This window comes from Diadema antillarum, unplaced genomic scaffold, assembly GCF_040938485.1.
Source record: "Diadema antillarum isolate AM-2024a unplaced genomic scaffold, OU_Dant_1.0 seq00000908_RagTag, whole genome shotgun sequence".
In the NCBI taxonomy this organism is placed as follows: domain Eukaryota; kingdom Metazoa; phylum Echinodermata; class Echinoidea; order Diadematoida; family Diadematidae; genus Diadema; species Diadema antillarum.
Window position 1 is genome coordinate 69,240 of NW_027271765.1, and position 23,175 is coordinate 92,414.

At 36.8% G+C, this 23,175-nt stretch overlaps 1 protein-coding gene across 1 annotated transcript; it reads left to right on the forward strand.

Annotated features, from left to right (window-relative positions):
• Positions 1 to 10,891: 10,891 nt before the first annotated feature.
• Positions 10,892 to 22,837, forward strand: LOC139741161 (monoacylglycerol lipase ABHD2-like). The gene is made up of 7 exons (XM_071651751.1): positions 10,892 to 11,049; positions 15,493 to 15,668; positions 16,705 to 16,872; positions 17,989 to 18,172; positions 18,857 to 19,075; positions 21,041 to 21,110; positions 21,524 to 22,837. The coding sequence occupies exons 1-7, from the start codon at positions 10,892 to 10,894 to the stop codon at positions 21,806 to 21,808; spliced, it is 1,260 nt and encodes a 419-aa protein (XP_071507852.1). The 3' UTR covers positions 21,809 to 22,837.
• The last annotated feature ends 338 nt before the right edge of the window (positions 22,838 to 23,175 follow it).

Genomic DNA, 23,175 nt, shown 5'->3' on the forward strand with positions numbered 1-23,175 from the left:
ATCCAGACATTATCATCCGATTTAGAGACACCCACTCACTCCTTGGGAGGTTTGCTCCTGGGGGGACAGATGTATTGGGCGTGACAACATGGACCTGACACACCCTACTCCACAGACTGTAACTTGGCTACAACAATTGAGGGACATTACTTAGCTGCTGCTGCCTCATAAGCAAGAAGAAGAAGAAGACATTATCAGAAAGCGCAGTTGTTAATTCAGATGAATGAAGGAAAAGAAAAAGTTGAAAATTACTTTGAAAAAGAATAAAAAATGACGTTTGTATAGTTGAATTATAAATATACAGAAAGAGTAAAGGGAACAGAGAGAGAGAGAGAGAGGGAGAGAGAGAGATGGAGAGGGAGAGAGAAGGAGAGAGATTTTAGACTTTATGTCTGCAAAATATCGAAGAAAGCAACGTTTTCTATATCAGGACACACTAATAACCCGCTTATTGTTTGATTGATTGATTGATTGATATCATTTGATTTCTGAATGTTTTTTTATACATAAATGAAATACAAAGTCAATTCAACAAACTAATTGAGCACAGTATAATTTGAAATTGACAGTTAAAACAGATAAATGATTGATTCAAATGTCCAACATTTTTTTTAATAAAACAATGCAAAATGAAAAAAAAAAACAGGCATTGTTTTACGCATGATACGTTATGTTACTTTTTTTGTATGCAACTCCATCAGCATGCATGTTGATATGTATGGCTATATCCATATATAAATATATATATATATATATATATATATATATATATACATGATATATATTGGAGGCCTTGGAGTGGTTCAGGAGTTACCTCTCTGATCGTAAACAGTATGTTTTTTCTATCTGGTCAAAACTCCTGCAACCAATCTGTCACTTGTGGTGTTCCTCAGGGTAGTTTACTGGGACCTCTTTTATTCATTTTGTATATAAATGATATAATAAATGCTTCTAATATTTTATCTTTTGTACTTTTTGCTGATGACTCTAATGTTTTTCTTTCTCATTCAGATCCTCGTATTTTGGTGGATTTGTTAAATTCTGAATTAGAGAGATTGTTATGTTGGATAAGGTCAAATAAGTTGTCTATAAATCTTCTTAACATTAAATGTATATTATTTAGTAATACTTTAAATAATCTTCCTAATAATATAAAAATAGATGATATAGTTATAGATGAAGTTGCATCAATGAAGTTTTTAGGTTTGGTTATTGACAATAAACTTTCATGGAAGTCACATATTGATAGTATTTGTCACACAATATCTCGAAATATTGGTGTTATTAATAGAGTTAAATATTATTTTTCTATTCCCACCCTTTTAATGTTATATTCAGCTTTGATTTTACCTTATTTGAATTATGGCATCATAGCTTGGGGGAACACACATCCATCATATCTCGACAGACTGTCCCGTCTCCAGAAAAAAGCTCTTCGAATAATTTGTCATGTTTCTTGGAGAGCCCACACCGATGTTTTATTTTCTGAAAACAAAATTTTAAAGATAACTGATATTTATTATTATTGTCTTGGCCAATTTATGTATAAACTTTCTAATAATTTGTTGCCGTCTGTCTTCACAAGCATGTTTGCGAGAAACCGCTCGTTCCATAAATATCCAACTCGTCACTCAGATGAATTCCATCTGCCTTTAACTAGAACAATGTTTACACAATCTATATTTACATTTGCTGGACCTAAATATTGGAACAACCTTTCTAATAGTTTGAGGACATCTCCAAGTTTAAGTTCCTTTAAGAGTAGTCTGAAGAAAAATATTTTGAACAGTTATAAGAATTGTTGATTCTTTATTGGTTGCAAAGAAGTGTAAAATCCAACCTTATATTCTATTGGAATTACAGCTAAGCGGCTCCATCCATCCACTACCTCTTGTGTCCTTCTATTTTTTTTTTGTCTTTTATCTTCACTCCACGCATTAAGCTGCTTTCTCCCCCCCCCCTCTCTCTCATACACACACACACACACACTCACACACACACACACACACACACACACACACACACACACACACACACACACACACACACACATACTATTTTGTTTCTCTCCTCTCTTTTCCGGCATGACAGCGACTTAGTGTAGGGATTTGTTCAGGGTTTTTGTTTCGGATAAGTTAGGTTATAGGTCTTTTTGTCTTAGTTTCTTTGTTTCATCCATTTTCAATGCTTATCAGTCTATCGATCATATAATTTCTTGTATTACGTGTGGGGGGAATGCAGCCTACAAGCTCAGCTTTTTAGCATTCCTCCCCATTTCCAACATTTTCCTATACCTACAAGTTTTCTGTAAATTTATCCTTTACTTTGTATGATGAAATTTATGCACTGTATTCAATTTTTGTAATATATTTATATGTTTTTGTTGGAAATGAAAAATAAATGAATGAATGAATGAAATATATCTATACTTACATATACATACATACATATATACATACATATACATACATACATACATACATACATACATACATACATACATACATACATACATACATATAGGGCATATGTATATATGGGTCTATGGAATAGGGCAATTACCCCTTGGGCAATAACGGCGGACCCTTCCCCTGACCCTAACCCATCCTAATCCTGAACCTAACCCAAACTCTATACCCTAAACCTATACCCTAACCCTAATCTTTACTCTTACCTTATCACTAACCGGCATTTAACCGGGGGAGGGGGGGGGGGGTAATTGCCCTGATATACTATAGTATACGGTATATAATATACAGTGTAATTCATATTTGTGCTTTCGTGCATGCTTGTTATAATTATACAGAGAGGCAGAGAGATTGGATTCCACTCCAATGAACAGATTCGATTTATTAAACTAAAAGGGATGATTGAGGTGTGATCAAAATCAAATACAAAAAAAGGAGTATGTTTTTATCGAAACTTTATTCAAAATTTCACATATTTTCACGAGATATGAACTGTGACAGTGATATAAACATGCTCATAAAATGATGCAAACATGATGGAGTGATAAAGATGCCACCGCCTCACAAGCCTTTCTCCTGCACTTTCTCATTTGAAATTAGAAAAATAAGAAAATCTCAGACGTTGTCCTCATTCAATTGATTGAATTATTGTTGTGATATCACCCGAGCAGGAATTCCTTCAATGTGAAAGGTTGTATATCATAGGTTCAACATTATCAACTAAACACGTCATGATTATATTTTGTTTCTGGACAAATATGCTGGTGGATTTTGCACATGCTAGAGAAACCTCTGATGGGAACGCTATGAAAGGATGTAAATTAATCATTATAGTCACTCCTAATTTGCATCGGTGATTGTAACCAATATGTAGAACAATTGTAGTTTAATGTGTATTCTTATGTATGTTTAGATATTGCTGTCCTCTATACTATTGTACGTTTTGCTTTATTTTGACTTGTCGACGACTAAAATGTGCTATTGGAAATAAAATCTCATTTGACAGTTGTTTGAATCTAATCGAATTGAATATCACTCAACTTACAAGAAAATAGTTCAATAGTTCAATAGTTTATTTATTTCCATCATCACAAAATAAGTTGAAGCTTCTTTTGCTTTCTTTTAAACCTAGGGTGTCACCTTGCATTACAAAACCAACATGCATGCCGGAGAGATTGAGATTTAGTTTAAATGCCGAGTTCTGGGGAAGCATTAACTATAACTCATAGTGTCTATATCATCCAGAGAGATATCATCTTATGTAAGCCATCAAGACTGGAGTCCTACGGCTAACCGATAGCGAACTCATTAATAACAATTTGACACATGAATGAAAGAGTGACTCTCACCTTTTAAGGAACGATCCATGCACCCTTAATTGGGTCTATAACCCAGAACAAAGATATTTTTCATATACAGCACTTTGCTCAAAGGCCGACAGAGATGAGAACTGTGGGCCCATAAGCCCTATACCTGTATACGGCGCGGATTGAAAGGTCATGACGTGTTTCGAGAAAACAAATAAGATTCAGACTTAAGATTAAGTTGATTCATCTTTATTGATGTATGATAGGACAGAGAAATTTGCTTCCATTGACATTTGTACAACAATACAAACACATCTCTCACCACCTATTATATAAGTCCAGTGTTTCCGCGATAGTTACAATGATCGTTATGACATAACATAAATAAATCAAAATGCCCCTATGATTAATGTGCCTCCGCTGTGTCACATAATTCTCCAAACAAGTTCACATTACATCCTAAGAACAACAACAGCAACGACAAAATGATATTGGAATGTAAAGCGGAAACTCAAAAAGTCAACCATTTTTTTTTTTTTGCTGAAAATTTTAAGTTCTAAAAATACAAGAAAAACAAATCAAACGTGTGTATCATAGGCTCATACATTTCACATACTCCATAGACCTTATTTTCATTTTAGTATAGCGGCAAGATAGGGGCTTTGCTATTACATTTATAAGGCTTATACCAAATGACATAAGGCGGTCTTCAAAACCTTTGTTGAGTTTACATTATTATCAAGCATGATTATGAAGGGAGACATGGTACACTTCAGTTGTGAGTTTATGTAACACTTTTCACACCACGTACTATCGGTCTTATAATGAGTAAAACTCTCTAACGTGACATCAGTGACTATGTGTTAGCAGCTTTACGTAAGACAACTTCTCTTCACCTGTCGTCCAACTTGTAACTTTTTTTTTCCTAGTAGGGGCACTAGGGCCTACTGAACTCTGAGATCCGCGTTCGGCATTGGCAATGGTAACAATGTACGGTTTACCATTCGCCCCGTACTAAATCAATGAAATTCACCGGCCGGTGCATGGCAAAATCATGTGTGTATATTACAGCTGGAGGTATCTTTCAAAGATCATCGGAGCGTGCAGCCACCGCTGCAGTAGAGGTGCAGCTCTCATGCGCTAGCTCACCTACCGCTCGCTAGCCCTACGGACATTTATTGGACGGTAAAGGCTGGCTACGCATGATCATCACATTCCGCTGGATGGGGTGACTAGACTGTGTGTGAGATATTCTGGAGGTCGTCTGTATCACCGGGCTATTGAGAACGTGGTAAGAATGAAAACATCTTTGTTCCTTTGAGATTCTATACCAAAGTAAACCCATCGTATTCACCGCATACCGACTTTATTCATCTTAAATTTCCAAGATCGATGCCACCCGGAGTCGCAGGGCACACTGTAACATTCGCCACAAAGATGTCATACAATGATCTTGGATGTGTCTGTGTGTGTTCATGGTCCCATGTGTGATAAATTGTGTCTGTTTTGTGTTTCACCTTCTTTTTTTTTTTTTTTTTTTTAATAGATTCTATGTCGATATACATTGTATGTCTTAACTCTTTATACTAGGCCCTATGTGGCCTACTTATAAATATATAGTTAAAAAGCATGCGGGACTATAAAACGTTAAGCCTATGACATGCTAAGTATCGTTCAAGATCTGAAGACTTTGTCATCAACCGTTGAACAGACTGTGGTATCTTTAAATTTACAATAGATCTATGTCAGAAGGCAAAAAGAATGGTGTATATGCAGTTTTGTACTCCACCAGCACTCTCATACATAGTCATAGCATAATAGTCTTGTGACTATATGTCATAGACTCAAACTTGTACATATACTTTATGCCGCAACAAACCCTAAAGGCCTAACCCTAACCCAGGAGAACTGCAATGTGTACACGTTAGCATTTAATAGGACTCATAAATTGTAGGAGTACGAATATTTAGAAGTATCAGAAAGAATAAATTATGTTACCAAACAAAAAACAAATACAAAAAGGTGTCAAATTTAGGCAATGTGTAAAATATTGAGTACTGTTGGTTGAATATGGTGATTGAAACAATGATTTGAGCATTGTTAAGTACACTTATATGTAAGCCGGTATGTGTTACTTTTTGATAGTATTATGCTAGTTTGTTAGTTTTTTTCATTTATATAGAAGTGTTCATACTGATTAGATAACATTATTAAAACACAAAAACTCTGTGACTGTGTCTGAATGAAATGCTAAAGATTATCTTCCAGTTTTGCTGACTGAACCCTGTTTGGAAATCAAACAGTTGCCAAGCCACCGTGCAGCAAATCTCTAGTGTTTAAATAAAACAGATTCTTATCAAGCTGAAGTCGAAGATGCTTACAGTACAAATGTACGTAGACCCATGATATGTATGTATACCCATATGATGATAATAATGTTGATGGTAATGGCAGTAAGAAGGATGATTTTATAATTAGATATTAGTTTTGTTATGATCAACATTGTGATTATTAGTAGTATTATTTCCATTATTATTACCATTATTGTACAGTATTACTACATGATAAGTACTGTGTATTATCATATTAAAAAACACAGGATTTTTTTTTTTTTTTGTTAGGCAGTGACTTATATGTTATGGTTGATAATGTTAATAAAACAGATCTTTATATATGGCTAACACCTCAGTACCATGCAACATTTCAATCAGAATTGACAATATATGACAAGGTCCCTGCCAAAACGTTCTGTCATTAAATATGCAGAATATACAAAACTGTAGATGAGATAAATGTAAATAAATTTTATTAACACCTGCAAGTAGTAGAGTCTTTTGAGAGAGCTCCTTTGGTTGATACTGTCCTGGAGAGAGGGAGCGCTGAATGCATAAGCTGTCTCACCAAGCCAAGCTTTACTCATAGACAAGGTACAAACTACACTGAAGATGTGACAGACCAAAGCAGCATTCAACACTGCACATACATACAAGACATGTATGTACAATTGTAAATGTAAAGACAAAACTCTGTGTTTCATTATAATGTTTGTTCTGTATGTGTGTATTTATTCATTTATTCGCTCATTCATGTATAATCCACTGAATTATTTCTTTGCTTTACTGTACCATTATTTACTGTAGTGTAAGTTCATAATTCTGTTATTCATACAGCTCCAGTGACCTGCGCTAAAGAAGCATTTTTCTCTTCCCATAGGAGCCACATTAAATACCGGTATACTGTGCACACACATAAATTTATACCGGTACACTGTTTGTGATAAATGATGTGATCTGTAGGAATGATAAAAGGATTCGTTTGCAGAACTTTGAAAAACAAAGAATAATGGGACTGAAAGTGTAAACTACATACACCCATGTGTAGGTTGGCCTGTGGAATAAAGTCAAAGAAGAAAATGGCAAGTGTTTTATTAAAGTGATTCAAAATAAGAAATACATGATATTTGAAGGTTTCACCTATTTGTTTTCATTTCATTCAAAACAGTGCTCCGTATCAATATTGTAGAGCTTGCAGCTAGAAAGCAGGCATACAGGGTAGTAATATGCAAATCAGATTGCGATGATGTTGTGGTTTTGAATTTCCAGTAGACCATCGCTGTAATGCAAATACAGTGTATACATGTATGTTACAATTCATGGTGTTTCTTCTCCTACATCCAACTTAGAAAAGATCCACCTGCACTTTCCAATAACTAGTAATTAGCATAATGTGCATATTTGTACAAATGGCCTTTCATTTTCTTATCCAGTTGTGCACTCCACTCATTTTCAGAGAGACATATTGTACATGTAATACATGTACATAAGCTTGCCCAAATTTATGTTCAAAGTCATGTTAAAACAAACAATATGTTCAAACAAAATACAGTTGTAACAGTAGACCAGGATGGCAAGAATGGTCTGTCAGTGTACTCCTGGGGAAGCATCCATTTTCGATTGCTTTACTTTGAATGCATCAACAGACTTTATTGCCACATTACATACATGTAATAGACTTTAATGAACATGTTCTTGCTGCCTGGTGGCATGTGCTGGCAAGTACCATTTAAAAGGATCTCAGGATTGCCCCAAGGTAATTGTTTCATTGCAAATGCCCATCTCAGCTTATTTAAAACAAATATATTTGATAGTATATATGACCTTGTCTTTTCATGATCAAAGTAGAAATATGAACCAGCTTATTAAGTTTCTTATTACCAGGAATTTTGAAAGCATATCAAGTTCCTTATTACCAGGAAAACATATTAAGTTTCTTATTACCAGGTATTAAAGCTAGAATTAACTTTGCAGTCATCAGCAAGCTGTGTGGTAGTTTTAAAGGTAATCTTCCATGGGCAAAGCTTGCATGAAATTTGAATACATTATATTGGAAATGATCTGCTGACCTGCATACAAATCTCCACTTGATTTCCTTTTTTGACATGTCAGAAACAAAGAAAAAATATTTAATCTTTCACATTACTTTATATAGCAAAAGTCCAGACTGGAGCAGTGATAGTCTGTGTTACCTACATTTACCTTTAATTAGAGTTTTGGGTTTTTTTTAGTTTTTATGATACACTGTGTGTATGTAGCATGGCTCTGTGAGGTGGTTGCACATGTTAGTGTAGGTTTCAAGAAGCTGCTCATTGGGTTTTCTACGTCTGAAACCCACAAGTTTAATTATTCAAATACAGACAGTGAAACATTTATGAGAAAGGGCTCTGGGTCCATAGGACCATATGGTGACACTGGACATAGATTGGACCAGGGTAAGTTGACTGTATTGTAGTGTGTGTATGTATGTGTGTGTGTATGGGGGGGGGGGGGGTCATTTTGACATGAACAGAACGCATCTCTATGCTTTTGTGCACAAATGAAAGAGAGAGTTTTGAGTTGACATCTCTGTTTGATTTGCTGAAGATTCAATATGGTCTGATTTTACGTCTGTATTGTCTGGGACAATTTTTTTCTTTCTTTTTGATAGGGTCCCATCTTTTTCTCTTTGCTGTTTCTATGTAAAACAACATCAACATCTCCACTAATATGCATATTTCATAATTGGTTGCAACCAATATTGCTATTTGGCTAGGACGAATGAATCTTCAAAGTTCCATAACTTGCTCACTTTACATTTAATTTGGTTATAGAAGTGACTACCATTCTGCCGATCTTTAGAAGTCGACTCTCTGAATTGAAAATCAATATTTTGAAATGATTTGGATGTATGATGAACATCAAAACTTTTTTCTATATGTAAAAAACAAATTCATACCTCATCCAAAATGGCTAATTACATTAAAGCTCAAGCAATAATGTAGAACAACACTTTCTTCATTAGCATTCATTATTTGTATAGCATTAGGCAGAGATGTAATTAGGAAAAAATTCCTTAAATGCCAGGAAATCCAGGAAATTAGTAATATGAAATGTTTTCTTAGAACTTTGGACAGTGTCCATGACGTTAGTGTGTGATCAAATGTCTACTTGTTATATACTATATAACATGTGTGTGTGATTGTATTTTTCAATTATTCTTTATGGCCTGGGATTGAACAACAGGTGTGTTTCGGTTGTTTTTGGTTGTAATGGAATACAAAACTGTAAGTACAGTTGTACATGTAATTCATTGAGGACGAGTACCAAGTATACTTTGGCAGGTGTCTAGATGGAAAATGTTTGTTGTAGCAAACTCAGTCCATCCTACTGTTTACCATTGGGAGCAGTGATTTTAAAAATATCCGAGTTATCACATTTGATGCAAATGTGTAGGTCAGTTGTATCACGAAACATCCTACCATTAAGAATTTCGCAATAAAGCTTAAAACGTAAGGAGATATCAGTCTTTTTCTCAATTAATCATAACGTAGATGGTTTATGAGATAGAAACCATTTTTATTATAAGTATTGTTCACATTTTGTATATTTAACAATACTTAACATTGATTGATTTACAGTTTTACATTGGTTATTTCTAACTCACATGTTAGAACTAAAGTATTTTGAAGCACTGAAGCTGGGTTTTGTTTTATCTGCAAATGGTAAATAATGCCTTTAAAGTACCAGGACATTCATGAGTAAGTGGGAGTTTGTTTTGTTTGTACACTGCTATTCACACTGGTAGTGTGCTGTAACTTCCAGGGACAAGAATGTGATTGCTGAGGACTTTGTGTAGCTGACATTTGCTAGTCCGCTCTGACTGAGGCGAGGTGCTGATCTGTAGGCTAGTTCTTTGTGAGTCATGATTGCATGTAGGTGATGATTAATTTGATTGAGTCTTGTCAGACGCCAACCACCAAGGACAGGGCACAGTCTATATTCCGACACAACTATGCATGATCCTACAGAGTAACAGGAACTGACTTGTAAACATTGTACATGTACCAGGTATCTGTAATGTGATGTGTACTGTATGCTGGCATATATCACATGCACAGTGTCTGTCAAAGAACGGCATTTATCCTGTACGCAAGTGCCGTCTACATACTTTGGTTCTTTGAATTTAACCAGCCCTACTAACCCTTCCCTACTCCAGTCTTCGGAGTTGTTCTGTTTTGCCCCTCCCCCCCCCCCAAAAAAAAACAAACAAACAACCAAAAACAGCAACAACAACCAAACCAACAAACAAACAAATGACCAACATATGCACACAAAGGAATGACAAGAAGCAAACACAAAAACAAATGCTATTAAAAAAAAACAACCAAGTATGCAAATAAAAAAAGAAATGCCTTCACCTGTAGTGGATGTAGTTCTACTATATATAGATTGTATATCCACTATTCTCACATGTTTGATATTGAATTGAATTCAGATTTCATGAATGTGCTTGTTTTCTTTTTCATTCAAATCTATTACTGCTATATTTCCATCAATTATTGTGTACTCTGTTTGTGGCCACCACCATACAGAATGTTAGAGTATTGTCATAATTTCCATGAACAATCATGCTGGTATTTGGGAAGTGCATCTTAATGTTTCTATTTGTGTGTGTGTGTGTGTGTGTGTGTGGTTTGTAATACTTACATTTATTTATTTTTCAGTGTTCCTTTCCATTGCCCCCCCCCCCCCCCCACAGTGCCGACACATACACACAGTGTCGCCCACACTGCCAGACATCATGGGGCTGTTTGTCATTGCGGCCATCATCCTTCTTGTCATCTACTTCGCCATCAGGGTGCTGAACCTTCTGGACCAGCCGGCCGCGCCCACGTTACACTTCAAGGACACCCAATACAACCACAGCCTTCTCTCGCTCTGTTCCATCCTCACCAAACCGTGAGTAAAGGGGTGCACACTTACACCCATCCTCCATTCTCTCCCCTCATCCACCCTTCTGGCAGTACCCCTCCCTCCTTTTTGGGAGTGGGACATGATTTACAGAGCTGCCAAGTCTCTGTGATTGTTCAGGAGGCTTCCTCGAAAATCAAACATCTATTCATATCCTGACATGAATATGAAATAGCCTCCCTGGTATGGGTACAAATTTTGCACAATTAGATGCACATAAAACACAAATGTGTCCCAGATTCAGCTCATTCTCCCTCTTCTTCATCTACACCAGCACAAAATGTGTGTAAGACTACATATTTTTCCCTTACTGTCATGACATACAGTACAGCCCCCATACCACAGGACTCGTGGTCCATGCACAATGTACAAAGACTGGACAAAAAGTAAAATAGAAGAAACAAACCACCACCAGCTCTAGTCATGGCTTTTAATCATCATCATTATCTCCTTCTCTGGCCTCGCCCACCTTGTGGACAGTGACACTTTGTGGGAAGGACAGAGCTACACAAAAGCTGTATTTACGTTATACTGTGGCTTGGATGTATACCCTAGCACTCTATTGACTACGTAAGAATCAGGATCAGCCGTGTGCAGCAGCCCAACCCTCAACATTAACTATCTTCCTAGCCACACTCGCCACTGGAAGCACCGAGAAGAATTAAGTTCTCACAGTTAATTACCAAATGCTACTTCCCTTCCATCCATCATTCGAAAGTAATGTACATGTAGTCTTGTACATGTAGTTTGTTTCTTTTAAACTAGATTCATGTGCAGTGTTATAAGGACTTATTTCCTTCCTGTGCAACCAACCCTTTCCTTTCATATTTCTTTTCTTGTTGTATTAGCAGTTTTGTAAATTCATGGTGTCAGAATTAATTACATGTGAAAGCAGCTGGTGTATTAAATATCATATACAAAAAAAGATTGCGGATGAGAAATGTTTTCAGCTTGTATACAAATATGCTTTCAACTAGATTGAATTTTTTTTTGAGTGATTGTGTTTATGATATCACACACTGAATGTTACATGATAACTACTAAGTGGACTTTTTTGTCAAATGCATACGTAAATCTACTTGTACATTTTGTGTCCTGAGTTTGCGAATTTGAATGTATTACACGTGTACACACTACACCTGGTATCATGGATATACATGCATAATATACTGCATGCGCAATGACTCTCGCCAATGAGTTTTGTTATTAACTTACGCTTATCCATTTAAATATATAGGCCTAGAGTATAGGCCTACTATAAAGATGTTGTGAAGATTGCACATGAGGCGCCTTTAACTATAAGTGTTTGCTCAAAAAAATGTACCTAGAGTAGCTAATCTATGTGTGTATATCATTTACTGCTAAGTAAGATTAGTAGGCCCTAATGCTGCCCTTGACATAGATTGTGACAGGAACTGTATGTTGTTATGTTACACAACTATATGTAATTTTGTTTTGTTTTGTTAAGTGTTTTAATCAAGTAAGTTTATTCCATTTACATTTTGCTTTGAGTGAAAACACCTTTGGTGCAGTGTTATGTATTAAAATGCAATATACCTGTATCAATATATGTCATCACCAATCCAGCAATACCAGCAACAACAACTTGACACTGCCTATCGAAAAAGGGAAAGTTTCATTTGGGAAGTTTAGCCTTGTAACAAATCATACAGAGCTCTGTATACGTACATGCTTTGTGTTAAGAAGGGTTTATTATAATGAATTTTGCTGAATAGTCATACGTATTTCGTGGCAGTCATGTTTCAAACATGTACCATATGACCTCACAGCTGCACTTTATCGTGTACTGCATCATCAGTCATGGTGTCGTGCTTACTATGTAGAATAAAGTAGCCTTGTAAAACAAATAACTCATAATTGGTAATGGCTCATTATATGCAGCGTAACTTTATAAATGAAATAATCCATTGCAACAGCAGAAATAGATGCATGTTATGTGGAGATATACAGCTGTACAAGTATATTCTATGTGCAAAGTAGGGGGAATAATGGTTTGCTTATTGGTAGAATTGGTAGAAAGTCAAGGGAATGTTTCCTTTTTATGAAAAAATAAATTTAGAGGGATTCTCTTTATTTTTGTCTATGGGTATATTGTCGTCCTCTATGATCTTGAACTGTTGTAGTCTTCTAATCCAGGGATAGCAATGCTGAAACTTTAATAAAAGTTCAAGGACAAGTTCACCTTCATAAACATAAGGATTGAGAGAATGTAGCAATATTAGTAGAACACATCATTGAAAGTTTGAGGAAAATCGGACAATCCGTTCAAAAGTTATGAATTTTTGAAGTTTTTGTGCAGTAACCGCTGGATGAGAAGACTACTGCAGTGTGTGAAAAACTTAGATGTCACATGCGTACAACAATATAAGGAAAACATAAAGAGAATTTCACAAAATTTCATCTATGAAAAAAGTACACATTCCCCCGACTCGTTACCGACAAATGTTATGGGTAATATTATTCCCCCTGCCTTTAGAAAGAGGCAAGTCAAGTGCTCTTTTATTATGCGAAAAAAGTGAAAATATGTTGAATTTTCTTTAGATTTTCTTTATACTGTTGTACGCATATGACTCACAAGCTGTAGTAGTCTCCTCATCCAGCGGTTCCAAAACAAAAATTTTAAAAATTCATAACTTTTGCATCGATTGTCCAATTTTCCTCAAACTTTCACTGATGTGTTTTACTAATATTGTTGCATTCTCTCAATCGTTATGTTTATGAAGGTGAACTTGTCCTTTCATTACTTTTGAAAGGAGTGTCCAATTTTCACTCATGTGTTCTAATACTTCTGCATTCACTCAATCCATGTTACTATAATCGGATCAATTTTGTAAACAAAGGGAATTTTTCAAGTACCAGTTTCTTGGCATGTTTTAGAACCCTTGAACAAACATGTATTGATTTAAATCAAACTTTATGTTATAAAAAAAATTTTGATGATTTTGATTCGTGAGAAATGCATGGAAAAAAGATCATTATGAAGTGCAGAAAATATTTGCATGTTTCAGCCATTTCTATCAATATGCAATTTTGGCATACCAGTACATGTTATGTAAGTGTACACATGTACAAATGTATTGCAATAATCTGTTGTATTCGACACTCAACATTGGTGCATCAATTTTCCTGGTTCATTGTAACACGGAAGGTTACTCTGGTCGTTGAAAGGGAACGTGCAATTAACATACCTTAATTGCTGTGTCAGACTGGGTTTGTTTAATTAGGCTCACTTAATCTAGAAGTCAAATAAGGAGTGTCTTGCTGGAGACAGTCATTTAAACGGAAATGTTTGGGGCTACATAAACTTTAATAGTGCCCTGTTTCCAAAAGTGCGACAACAATACATAGTACAATGTACATGACATAGCATGCACATGTATTCTACACTCTGTACGTATTTGGCAGTCGAGGAAATTTATATTGCACTCAAGCAACTATTGATTGAACTACTTAAAAATTTGAATACATGTATGATATGCATTATGTTCAAAGTTCTCACCTAAAATTAACATTACCCTCACGTATAGAGTATGTACAGTTTTTGTATTTATGAGTTGTTCCTCATGCTATGGCAAATTGAGCATCATGCCATGATGAACACACACCGATATACATAGACTAGATACATTCTATCAAAAGTATCAAGTCATATTGGGATGATGTGCCATGTACACATTAATATGGTTGACTCTGCTCCTTTAGTTTAAAGGTCAATATAAGTGTGCATTGGAAGGAAAATGAAAAAAGATGCTCAGCAGAGTTAAACAGTTGCTCAGCCAAAGCTCTGAATTTAAGTTTGATACTGAAGTGCATTGTACAATTGTACTTCACCTTGTATTTTTGTATGAGTTTTATACCTTTGTATAATGTCTTTTGGATATTTCACAACTATTTTGCATATTGACAGAGCATTATTCCATAAAGCATTACTACACAAACCTCATGACTTTGTTCTCAGTACATCCTGCAAGGGGTCAGTAAATTGTACTGCTAATAAACCATTCCTGTGCCGAAACAGCGAGGAGGAACAGGATGAGGTGATAGCCTTATGATAATCCTGAAATCACTTGTAAATAAGAAGCACTCAGAGAGTGCAAACTTCCACTAGGGCCATAGGGTCAATAATGCCAGAGAACTGTGCATGCATCCTGGATCCTGATGACATTCAAAAACCTATTGAACTGTTCCCATTACTACAACTGGTCTATCCTGGAAATTTTAACAAAATCCGACCATAACTGTTGAAGTGATATTGCCAGCAAACAAATGCACAAAGATGGACAGAAACTTTAAACTCCTCAGCGGAGGTAAAGAGTGTACATAACTTGTAAGTATTGTAACATCAAACGTTGATGAATCTCATAAATGAAACTCAAACTCATGAGTCCTGTTCGTAATCGTACTACCCAGGTATGTGCCTAACCGACTATGGGGTCACAATGCTCACATCCAGAGCTTCATCTATGCCAAGCTGGGGCGGTTCAATGCACCCCGCCCTGCTGGTACCCGCATCCGCCTGCCACGCCCAGATGGAGCCACTGTCACCTTTGACCTCTTTGAACCAACAGCATCCCACCCTCAAGCAGGTATTAAAAGCACCTTGTTCCTATCAGTTGTAGTGGTACATGTATGTCCAGGATCTGGTTGGTAGGAGGGCCACTGTGGTAGCCATGTTTTTATTTTTGTTTTTCCTTGTTTTGCACTTTTGAGAGAGGGAGAGAAAGAGAAGGAAAGATGAAGTGAGAAGAGAAGAGCATATAACTTGTGATGTGGTTGGTATCACTGCATGAATCTAAGCTTAACTGAATTTTCATGGAAAGGCAGGTAAAATTTTATGTGACTTCTTCTCTTTCTTTCTTTCTTTCTTTCTTTCTTTCTTTTTTTTTTTTTTTTTTTGGGCGGGGGGGGGGGGGGGGGTATTTTGTACTTACAATTGTACAAGTCTGCCTGGAGTTCATATGTTCATATGTGTGTTTTATGTGAATTTGTTCTCATTACATGCAGAGATGCCAACATTTATTTTAGTTTGCAATATTTTGTACTGTTTTTTTTTTTTACCAAAAATATCGCAGGTTTCACAAAAAATACTGTTTTTCCAAAATTGTTTTACAACATATGTCTTTTGGAGGAAAGGTAAAAATAATGTTTTCCCACCAAAGAAATATGTCCTATCCTGTTCTAAGAACACTGCAATGCTTTTACAGGGTTGGCATCTCTGTATTATGCCAAATGGATTTACTTTACGCATGCACTCCATCCATGTGTGTCTTGTATTGTTTATATAATTCAATGTCTGTCTGTCCATCTGTGTATCTTTATATTTGTATACACTGTACATTGTACCTCTATGTGTCTTTGTATTTGTCTGTCTGTCTGTCTATCTGTGCTCATCTTTGTCTGTCCTTTATGTGATCACTAAATTAGGCCCGTGAAACAAAACTTAACTTTGAACAAAAGCATGAAGTTACTGTCATATACCACAGTATTTAACTCATACACATTGAATAATTTGTCCAAATTTACGGAACATGTATGACCTAAAATGACATTTAGTAACTATGATTTGTAGGGTAGAAGTGCATCATCAAAACCATCTCTCTTTTTTTTTCCCCCATCCTGTAGCCGATATCACCCTCTGTGTGTGTCCGGGCATAGCCAACCACTCAGAGAAGGCCTATGTCCGAACCTTCATCCAGCACTCCATGTCTCATGGCTTCCGTGTAGCCGTCCTCAACCACCTTGGTGCCCTGCCAGAAGTACCCCTGACCTCCCCGAGGATATTCACTTATGGTAAGGGGAAAAAGGCGTTTTTGGGGGGTTTTTTGCCATTACTTGTTTTAGTGGTCTTGCTTTTTGGATGTTGTGTGTGTGTTTTTTTTTATGCCTCCGCCATGAAGTGCTGCCATAGGCATTATGTTTTCCGGTTGTAGTAGTAGTAGTAGTAGTAGTAGTAGTAGTAGTAGTCAAGCAGCAGTAGTAGTAGTAGTGGAAGTAGTAGAAGTAGTAGCAGTCATAGTGGCAGCAGTAGTAAAAAGAATAATGCAAGGATGAACTAAATGATGACCCATAGCATTTTTTTGTTACCTATCCAACATAAGTTTATATTATTGCATACCCAGCATCAGACACACTGAATAATAAAAGTTTTCACTGATGAGCCACCAGGTTGTAATGTGTGGTTTTATTATGTACAGCCACGTCTCCCAGCCCAGGCCTCGTGCTATTCGATGTGGCCGGATAAGAGAGATATGCTCAAAATACAGCACTTTTTAGCATGTCATGCTGAGGGTATAATATGTTAAATTATACCAATTTACTAATATCTGCATGACATTGTTACGTTTCATGCTTCATATGATACGGAAATAAAATGAAATATTAATTAAGTAAAATACCCCCTTCATGTCCCTTCATGTATTGTTTGTTTGATTGATATTGAAAGACAATGACATCGATATTGCGACTCGTTGAATACCGCCACTGCATTGTACTATAACCACTGCTGTGCACTCAGTGCCAGTGACAAGCTGGGCACCAGTCATTGACATATTCTCCATAAACTGACTTAAAAGTTACAGTTCGCTGTGATGATTTAAATATGTCCCGTCGTGCGTCTGCACGATAATGTTTGAACATGTGTTTGTTCTGAGTGAGATTTGGCACTGAAAATATATGAAAGCATAAAAGAAAAAATGTCAGCCTGTCGACATCTGGATAACAGAGAATCTAGATAATCGATGGCCGGATAATTGAGGTCCTACTGTATTAGCTTATATAGATTTCTTAAAAGAACATCATTTTGGAGATTGCTTCAGTTATACAGAACCAAGCTGCACCAACAAAAACACAAAAATGTGATCACTTTCACTGAAACTGAAATCAAGCAAATATTTTATACGTGCCAAGGTGAGACGGGGGAGTACGCCGCCATGGTAGACTACATCAGGGAACACCACCCCAGCAGCAAGCTTGTCGCCCTTGGCTTCAGCATGGGCGCCAACATCGTTGTCAAGTACGTTGGGGAGGAGCCCTCTCGGCAGGATGACCTGATGTGTTGCATCTCCGTCTGCCAGGGTTACGACGTCACAAAGTTAGTCTTCGTGGCTTCTGATTCAGTAATGTTGTGTGATGTTTCTTTTTTTTGGTGGTGTTTGCATTCCTGTCAGGTTAACGAGGTCACAAAACTAATCAATGGCTTCTGGTACTCTAGTTGTGATTTGATCTTGGTGCACACTGTTTTGCTTTTCAGCCATCTATTTTTATACAAATATATGAGTATAAGATTTCACAGATTAGCTAATGATACATGTATGCTTGTACGTAATCTTGGTGATGATATGTAGCACTTCTTTGTTGCAGGAGGCAATGTTTTGGGGAGATATTGATCTGGTGAATGCTTTTTGCCTTACTAAAGTTGCAAGAATAAAAACACCACAAAATATACCAGGTTATATACCATATCAATTCCAGCGTTACAATGTCACAAAGTTAATGGCTGCTAATGCTTCTGTTGTGATTTCTCTTGTTGTGGACCGTTTATGTCTGGTCTTGTCTAGTGACTTGTCGTGAAAACTCTTGTAATTGTGTCATGATTTAGTTTTGTGTGTGTGTGTGTGTGTCATGATTTGGTTGTTGTTTTTTTAAACATCATTATGATCAGCAATGTCACTTCCACTGTCATTTTTCATATTAAAGCATTATTTCTTCTTCTTCCCTATTTCTCATCCTTTGCTCCCTCCTCTTCTTCTTCTTCTCTTGAACGTTGTTTCGTCAGAGCTTCCAAGGTCCTGCACGAGTGGGAGAGCATGCGGCGCTTCTACAACTTCATGATGACGCTGAACATGTTGCGGCAGCTGCGGCGCAACTTCGACATGCTGTTTGGGGAGGGCGCCAAGCTGTACTGGGAGGGGCGGGAAGAGACCCCGCCCTGCTACAACGTGGATAAGGTCTTCGGGGCCACCAGCCTAGTACACTTGGACGAGGAGTTGACGAGGTAAAGATGACATGAGTTGGGAAGTGATAGACATTAGGGAGCTTTAGATTTGCGACTTGGATGTTTGAGACAAAGATGCGTTTGACATCCTCCTCTTTCCCTGCATCGTGTTGAAAAGAAGCTGTAGATTACATGAGGACGCAACCTATGAAAAATTAAATAGTGCCCCATATGATCAGTGCATCAAGTAGCTCTCTCCGGCGTGAATCGGGCGGACATAAAACTAGCCCAGATCACGTCGTGAAAACTTAAGATGACGCGAGCTATAAATAGATTGATTTTGATAAGTGATTTTGCGCATGCTCAGAACAGGCTTTTTTTCCTGTGAATGACTTTGTCGTGAAAATCTAAAGCTTCCTATTGTGGCAGTGATGACATCCAGACAATGGTAATCATTTCAAGTACAGCAGTAGAGTGAGCAATGATATATTACTTTTAATGATAGATGTAGGAGAACACAACAGTGGTACAAAAACAATGATTTATTTGAAAGTGCCATTTACCAGAATTTTAGAACAATAACTTTAATACATCTGTTTTTCCAGTTTGTCTACATTGTATGAAGGCCTCATGAATCCTTTCAATAACAACCTACTCACATGATAAACATCTCATTAATAATTTTCTGGCATCTAGGGGTAATGTTATTTATTAAGTTTTGCACATTTATGCGTCATGCTAATAAAACCCCAAACTCTGTCAACACTTTGTCTGTCATATATTATATTGCATATGTTTTATTCAACCAAATTCTTCCCAACTTTCTGGTGTCCTATGCTCTGGTATGATTGTGAATCTAATCTTACACTTTAATCAGAAATTGTCTGGCATTTCTCAATTATATGTCTGTTTGTTTTTATGCCTCCGCCACAAAGTGTCGCCAGAGGTATTATGTTTTCGGGTTGTCCGTCCTTTCGTCTGTCCGTCCTTCCGTCCGTCCATCCGTAATCAATTTTGTGGATGGCATAACTAGAAAATCAGTTGAGGTATCCCAATGAAACTCGGCATATATGTGAATGAGTGGGTTAAGTTGTGCCTATCTACTTGTGGGCGCACATGCTCAAGGTCAATGCTCAAAGGTCAAGGTCATAAATGCTCAAGATTTCACTATTTCCCCCATATCTGTGCAATGCCTGAAGGTATTTTCATGAAACTTAGTGTATATATGTAGTGTACTGACTGGCAGTGGTTATCTAGGGAATTTTGGGATCATAGGTCAAAGGTCAAAGTCAACTCCTCAAAATTTCAATTTTTCCCTCATGTTTATGCAGTACCTCCAAGATTTTTCTTGAAATTTAGTGTTTGCATGTATTACCAAAATGAGATTCTCTGGGTAGTTTTTTGCCCAAAAGGTCAAATGTCAAAAGGTCAAGTGAAAGTGCTAAATTTCACTTAACTTCCTCCATATCTCAAAAGTGGCTCAAGGTATCATAATTAAACTTAGTACATATAGTACATATTTATGCATTTTCTGCCTGACAGTGATTCTCTAGGAAATTTTAGGGTCATAGGGTCAAAGGCCAGTTTGAAATGCAAACAATTTGCTACATGTATTTAATACTAAAATTACACTTTTTCTCCATACTTTAAAAATTACTAAACACATAAACTTGATATAAATGGTCAAAAGTCAAGTAAAAATCCTCAAAGCCCCAAATACATGCTCTCAGAAAATATAGTCATTCATCCAATTGAACCTAGTTCAAGGAAAGTGAACATTCAACATATTTGTGACAAACATGTCATTTTAATATTTTTTCCAATTATGTGAAACTGTCAGCACACAGTGTCAAGACATACCATAGACCTATTAGGAGAATCATGCATTATGGCGGAGACGTACCAGTCGCCATAGCGACATTTGTAGTTATTTTATGTGTTGCACATCAGGTCTTACACATTTATAGGACAAACTAATTTAACAGCTCTATAGATATCTAATCTTTTGTACTCTTGTCTTTTCAGGAAAATGGCTCGTCACAATAGTCTCTCCGAATTTTACAAGGAGTGCAGTTCCTGTCAGTACTTATTCAAGGTTAGTGCAGATTGAATTACCACTCTGGTTTCATTTTCTCATAAATATACTAGAAAATACCGTGCAGGAATAAATTTGTCATTGGACCAACGGAGCAGCAGTGAGCTGATGGTGAGAAAAAAGAATAGTAGAATAATGAAGTTACTGCATTTGGTGTACACATATATGTAAAAATAAGTGTTTGAAATTTTATGAGTGTGCATTATGCAGACAAAGATATCTGTTTGACAGAGGACATACCAGTTTTAGACCCTTCTGTCATCTGGTCTTGCAAACAACAGAGTCTTACTGGTATTCTTTCTACTAGGCTTTTAGCAAAGGTGTCGATAACCACTAGAAAAAAAGCATTTGATATCTTGTGGTATAGTTTATTATTTGAATATATCATATGTTGATATTTTTCACCTCCCCAGATCAAAATTCCTCTTCTAATGCTGAATTCGGGGGATGATGCCATCATTCCCGTCAGCCAGAACCACTCGCCACGTGAGTACAGCCAGAGGTCGCCCTGCGCTGTCTACGCCGTCACCAAGCATGGCGGCCACCTGGGTTTCTTTGAGGGGGGTTTCCTGCGGGCCAACACGGTGTCCTGGATGGATCGGGCCCTCATGCAATACGTCGACGCCGTCGTAGAGCTGGAGGGCTCGCACGCCGTAAGCAACGGGGAAGCCCCGCACTGTAACGGCGCGACCAGTTAATGACGACTGCCCTCGTTTCGAGGTGACGAGAGGATATGTGGCATCTCGGATAATGGATGGACCTTGATTCGAACACCCGGTGGTCTGAGGTAGTATATCCTCATACTTGTACTTCCCTATAACGTTTCTCGTGGCCTGTTATTTTTCAACAAGTGTGTAATATTGATCATGTGCGCAAATCTATGAAAAAAATTTTTATGGTAGTTATTTCACTTGTACACTGTATGTTAGTTTGCCCACTTCCATGGCAAGGACAAGAGATATTGTGAAAATCAGATTTCATACATTCAAATACATGTTTTTTTTTTCTTTTTATGTATGCATCTTTTTGATCATTTATTCATCTTTTGTGTTGCCTACAGTAGCAGTGCAAGATTACATTTGTGCCCCCTTTTTTTAGTATACTAGTCTTGAAGAGTGACAGTGGTATTATAGGTCTGATAGTAATGTGAGTTTTTTTGGGGGGGTTAAATTCGTACATTTAGGGGCCCTACACATAAGACCCTTGCCTGCATACCTTTCCCAGTTTTGTGTGATAAGGAGGTAAAGCAGATAAAAGCTTGTGCAAAAAAATTGAAAAATGAATGCCAACATTTATTCTTTGTTTCAATTTTTTAGTTGCCGTATGCGATTCAATGGCTGCGATAGTCATTGTCGTAATCAAGTGATGGATACTATTTGAAGTATGATGTCATCATCTTGAATACCTTCACTTATACCCAATCACATCGAACTGTGCAGATGTATTGCTACTTGCCTCATTTGATGTTGCAGTATGTACTTTGACAGCAAGTGTGAATGCAGAGAGAACATCTTTTGCTGAAAAAAAAAAAACAACGGAAGAAAAACAATATTGCATCCTTGTCATTGAATGGGAGAAACGGCATGGATTTTTTTGACCTATTTTGTACAATGAAATTTGAACAGCTGTATGACTACAGTGTGCATTGAAATTTGATTTCAAATGTTTATTCGTAAGTCGTTGCGATTAGAAAAATCAATAACTAGGATTGTATCCCTGTCACTCATAGGTGGGTTTGTTTGTTTGTTTGTTTGTTTGGTTTTTTTTTTGGGGGGGGGATGGGTTGGAGGGAGGGTTAGTTGTGTTTTGTTTTGTTTCTTTGTTTGTTTGTTTTTTTGTATTGATGTTGCTGTTATCATGCGGGTCTTGGCCTGAACATTCCCTTCTGCCCACAGCTAGTTTGTAATTCTTTTCTGTGCTTTTCTCTGAGGTTTTTTAGTTTATACTGAAAGGGATTTTAAGTTTAAACCCTGTATGTATGAACATTGAATTTTCTTCAGTACATACTTGTGTCGTATGCAACACAAGAATCTCAAGAGGTTTACTTGTCTAGTTCGAGGTTTCT

Coding starts and splice junctions, on each gene's coding strand:
- LOC139741161 (XM_071651751.1), top strand. CDS start 10,892: ATGGGGCTGTTTGTCATTGCGGCCATCATCCTTCTTGTCATCTACTTC. Junction 15,669..16,704: donor AGCATCCCACCCTCAAGCAG/GTATTAAAAGCA, acceptor CCCATCCTGTAG/CCGATATCACCCTCTGTGTG. Junction 19,076..21,040: donor TTGGACGAGGAGTTGACGAG/GTAAAGATGACA, acceptor TTGTCTTTTCAG/GAAAATGGCTCGTCACAATA.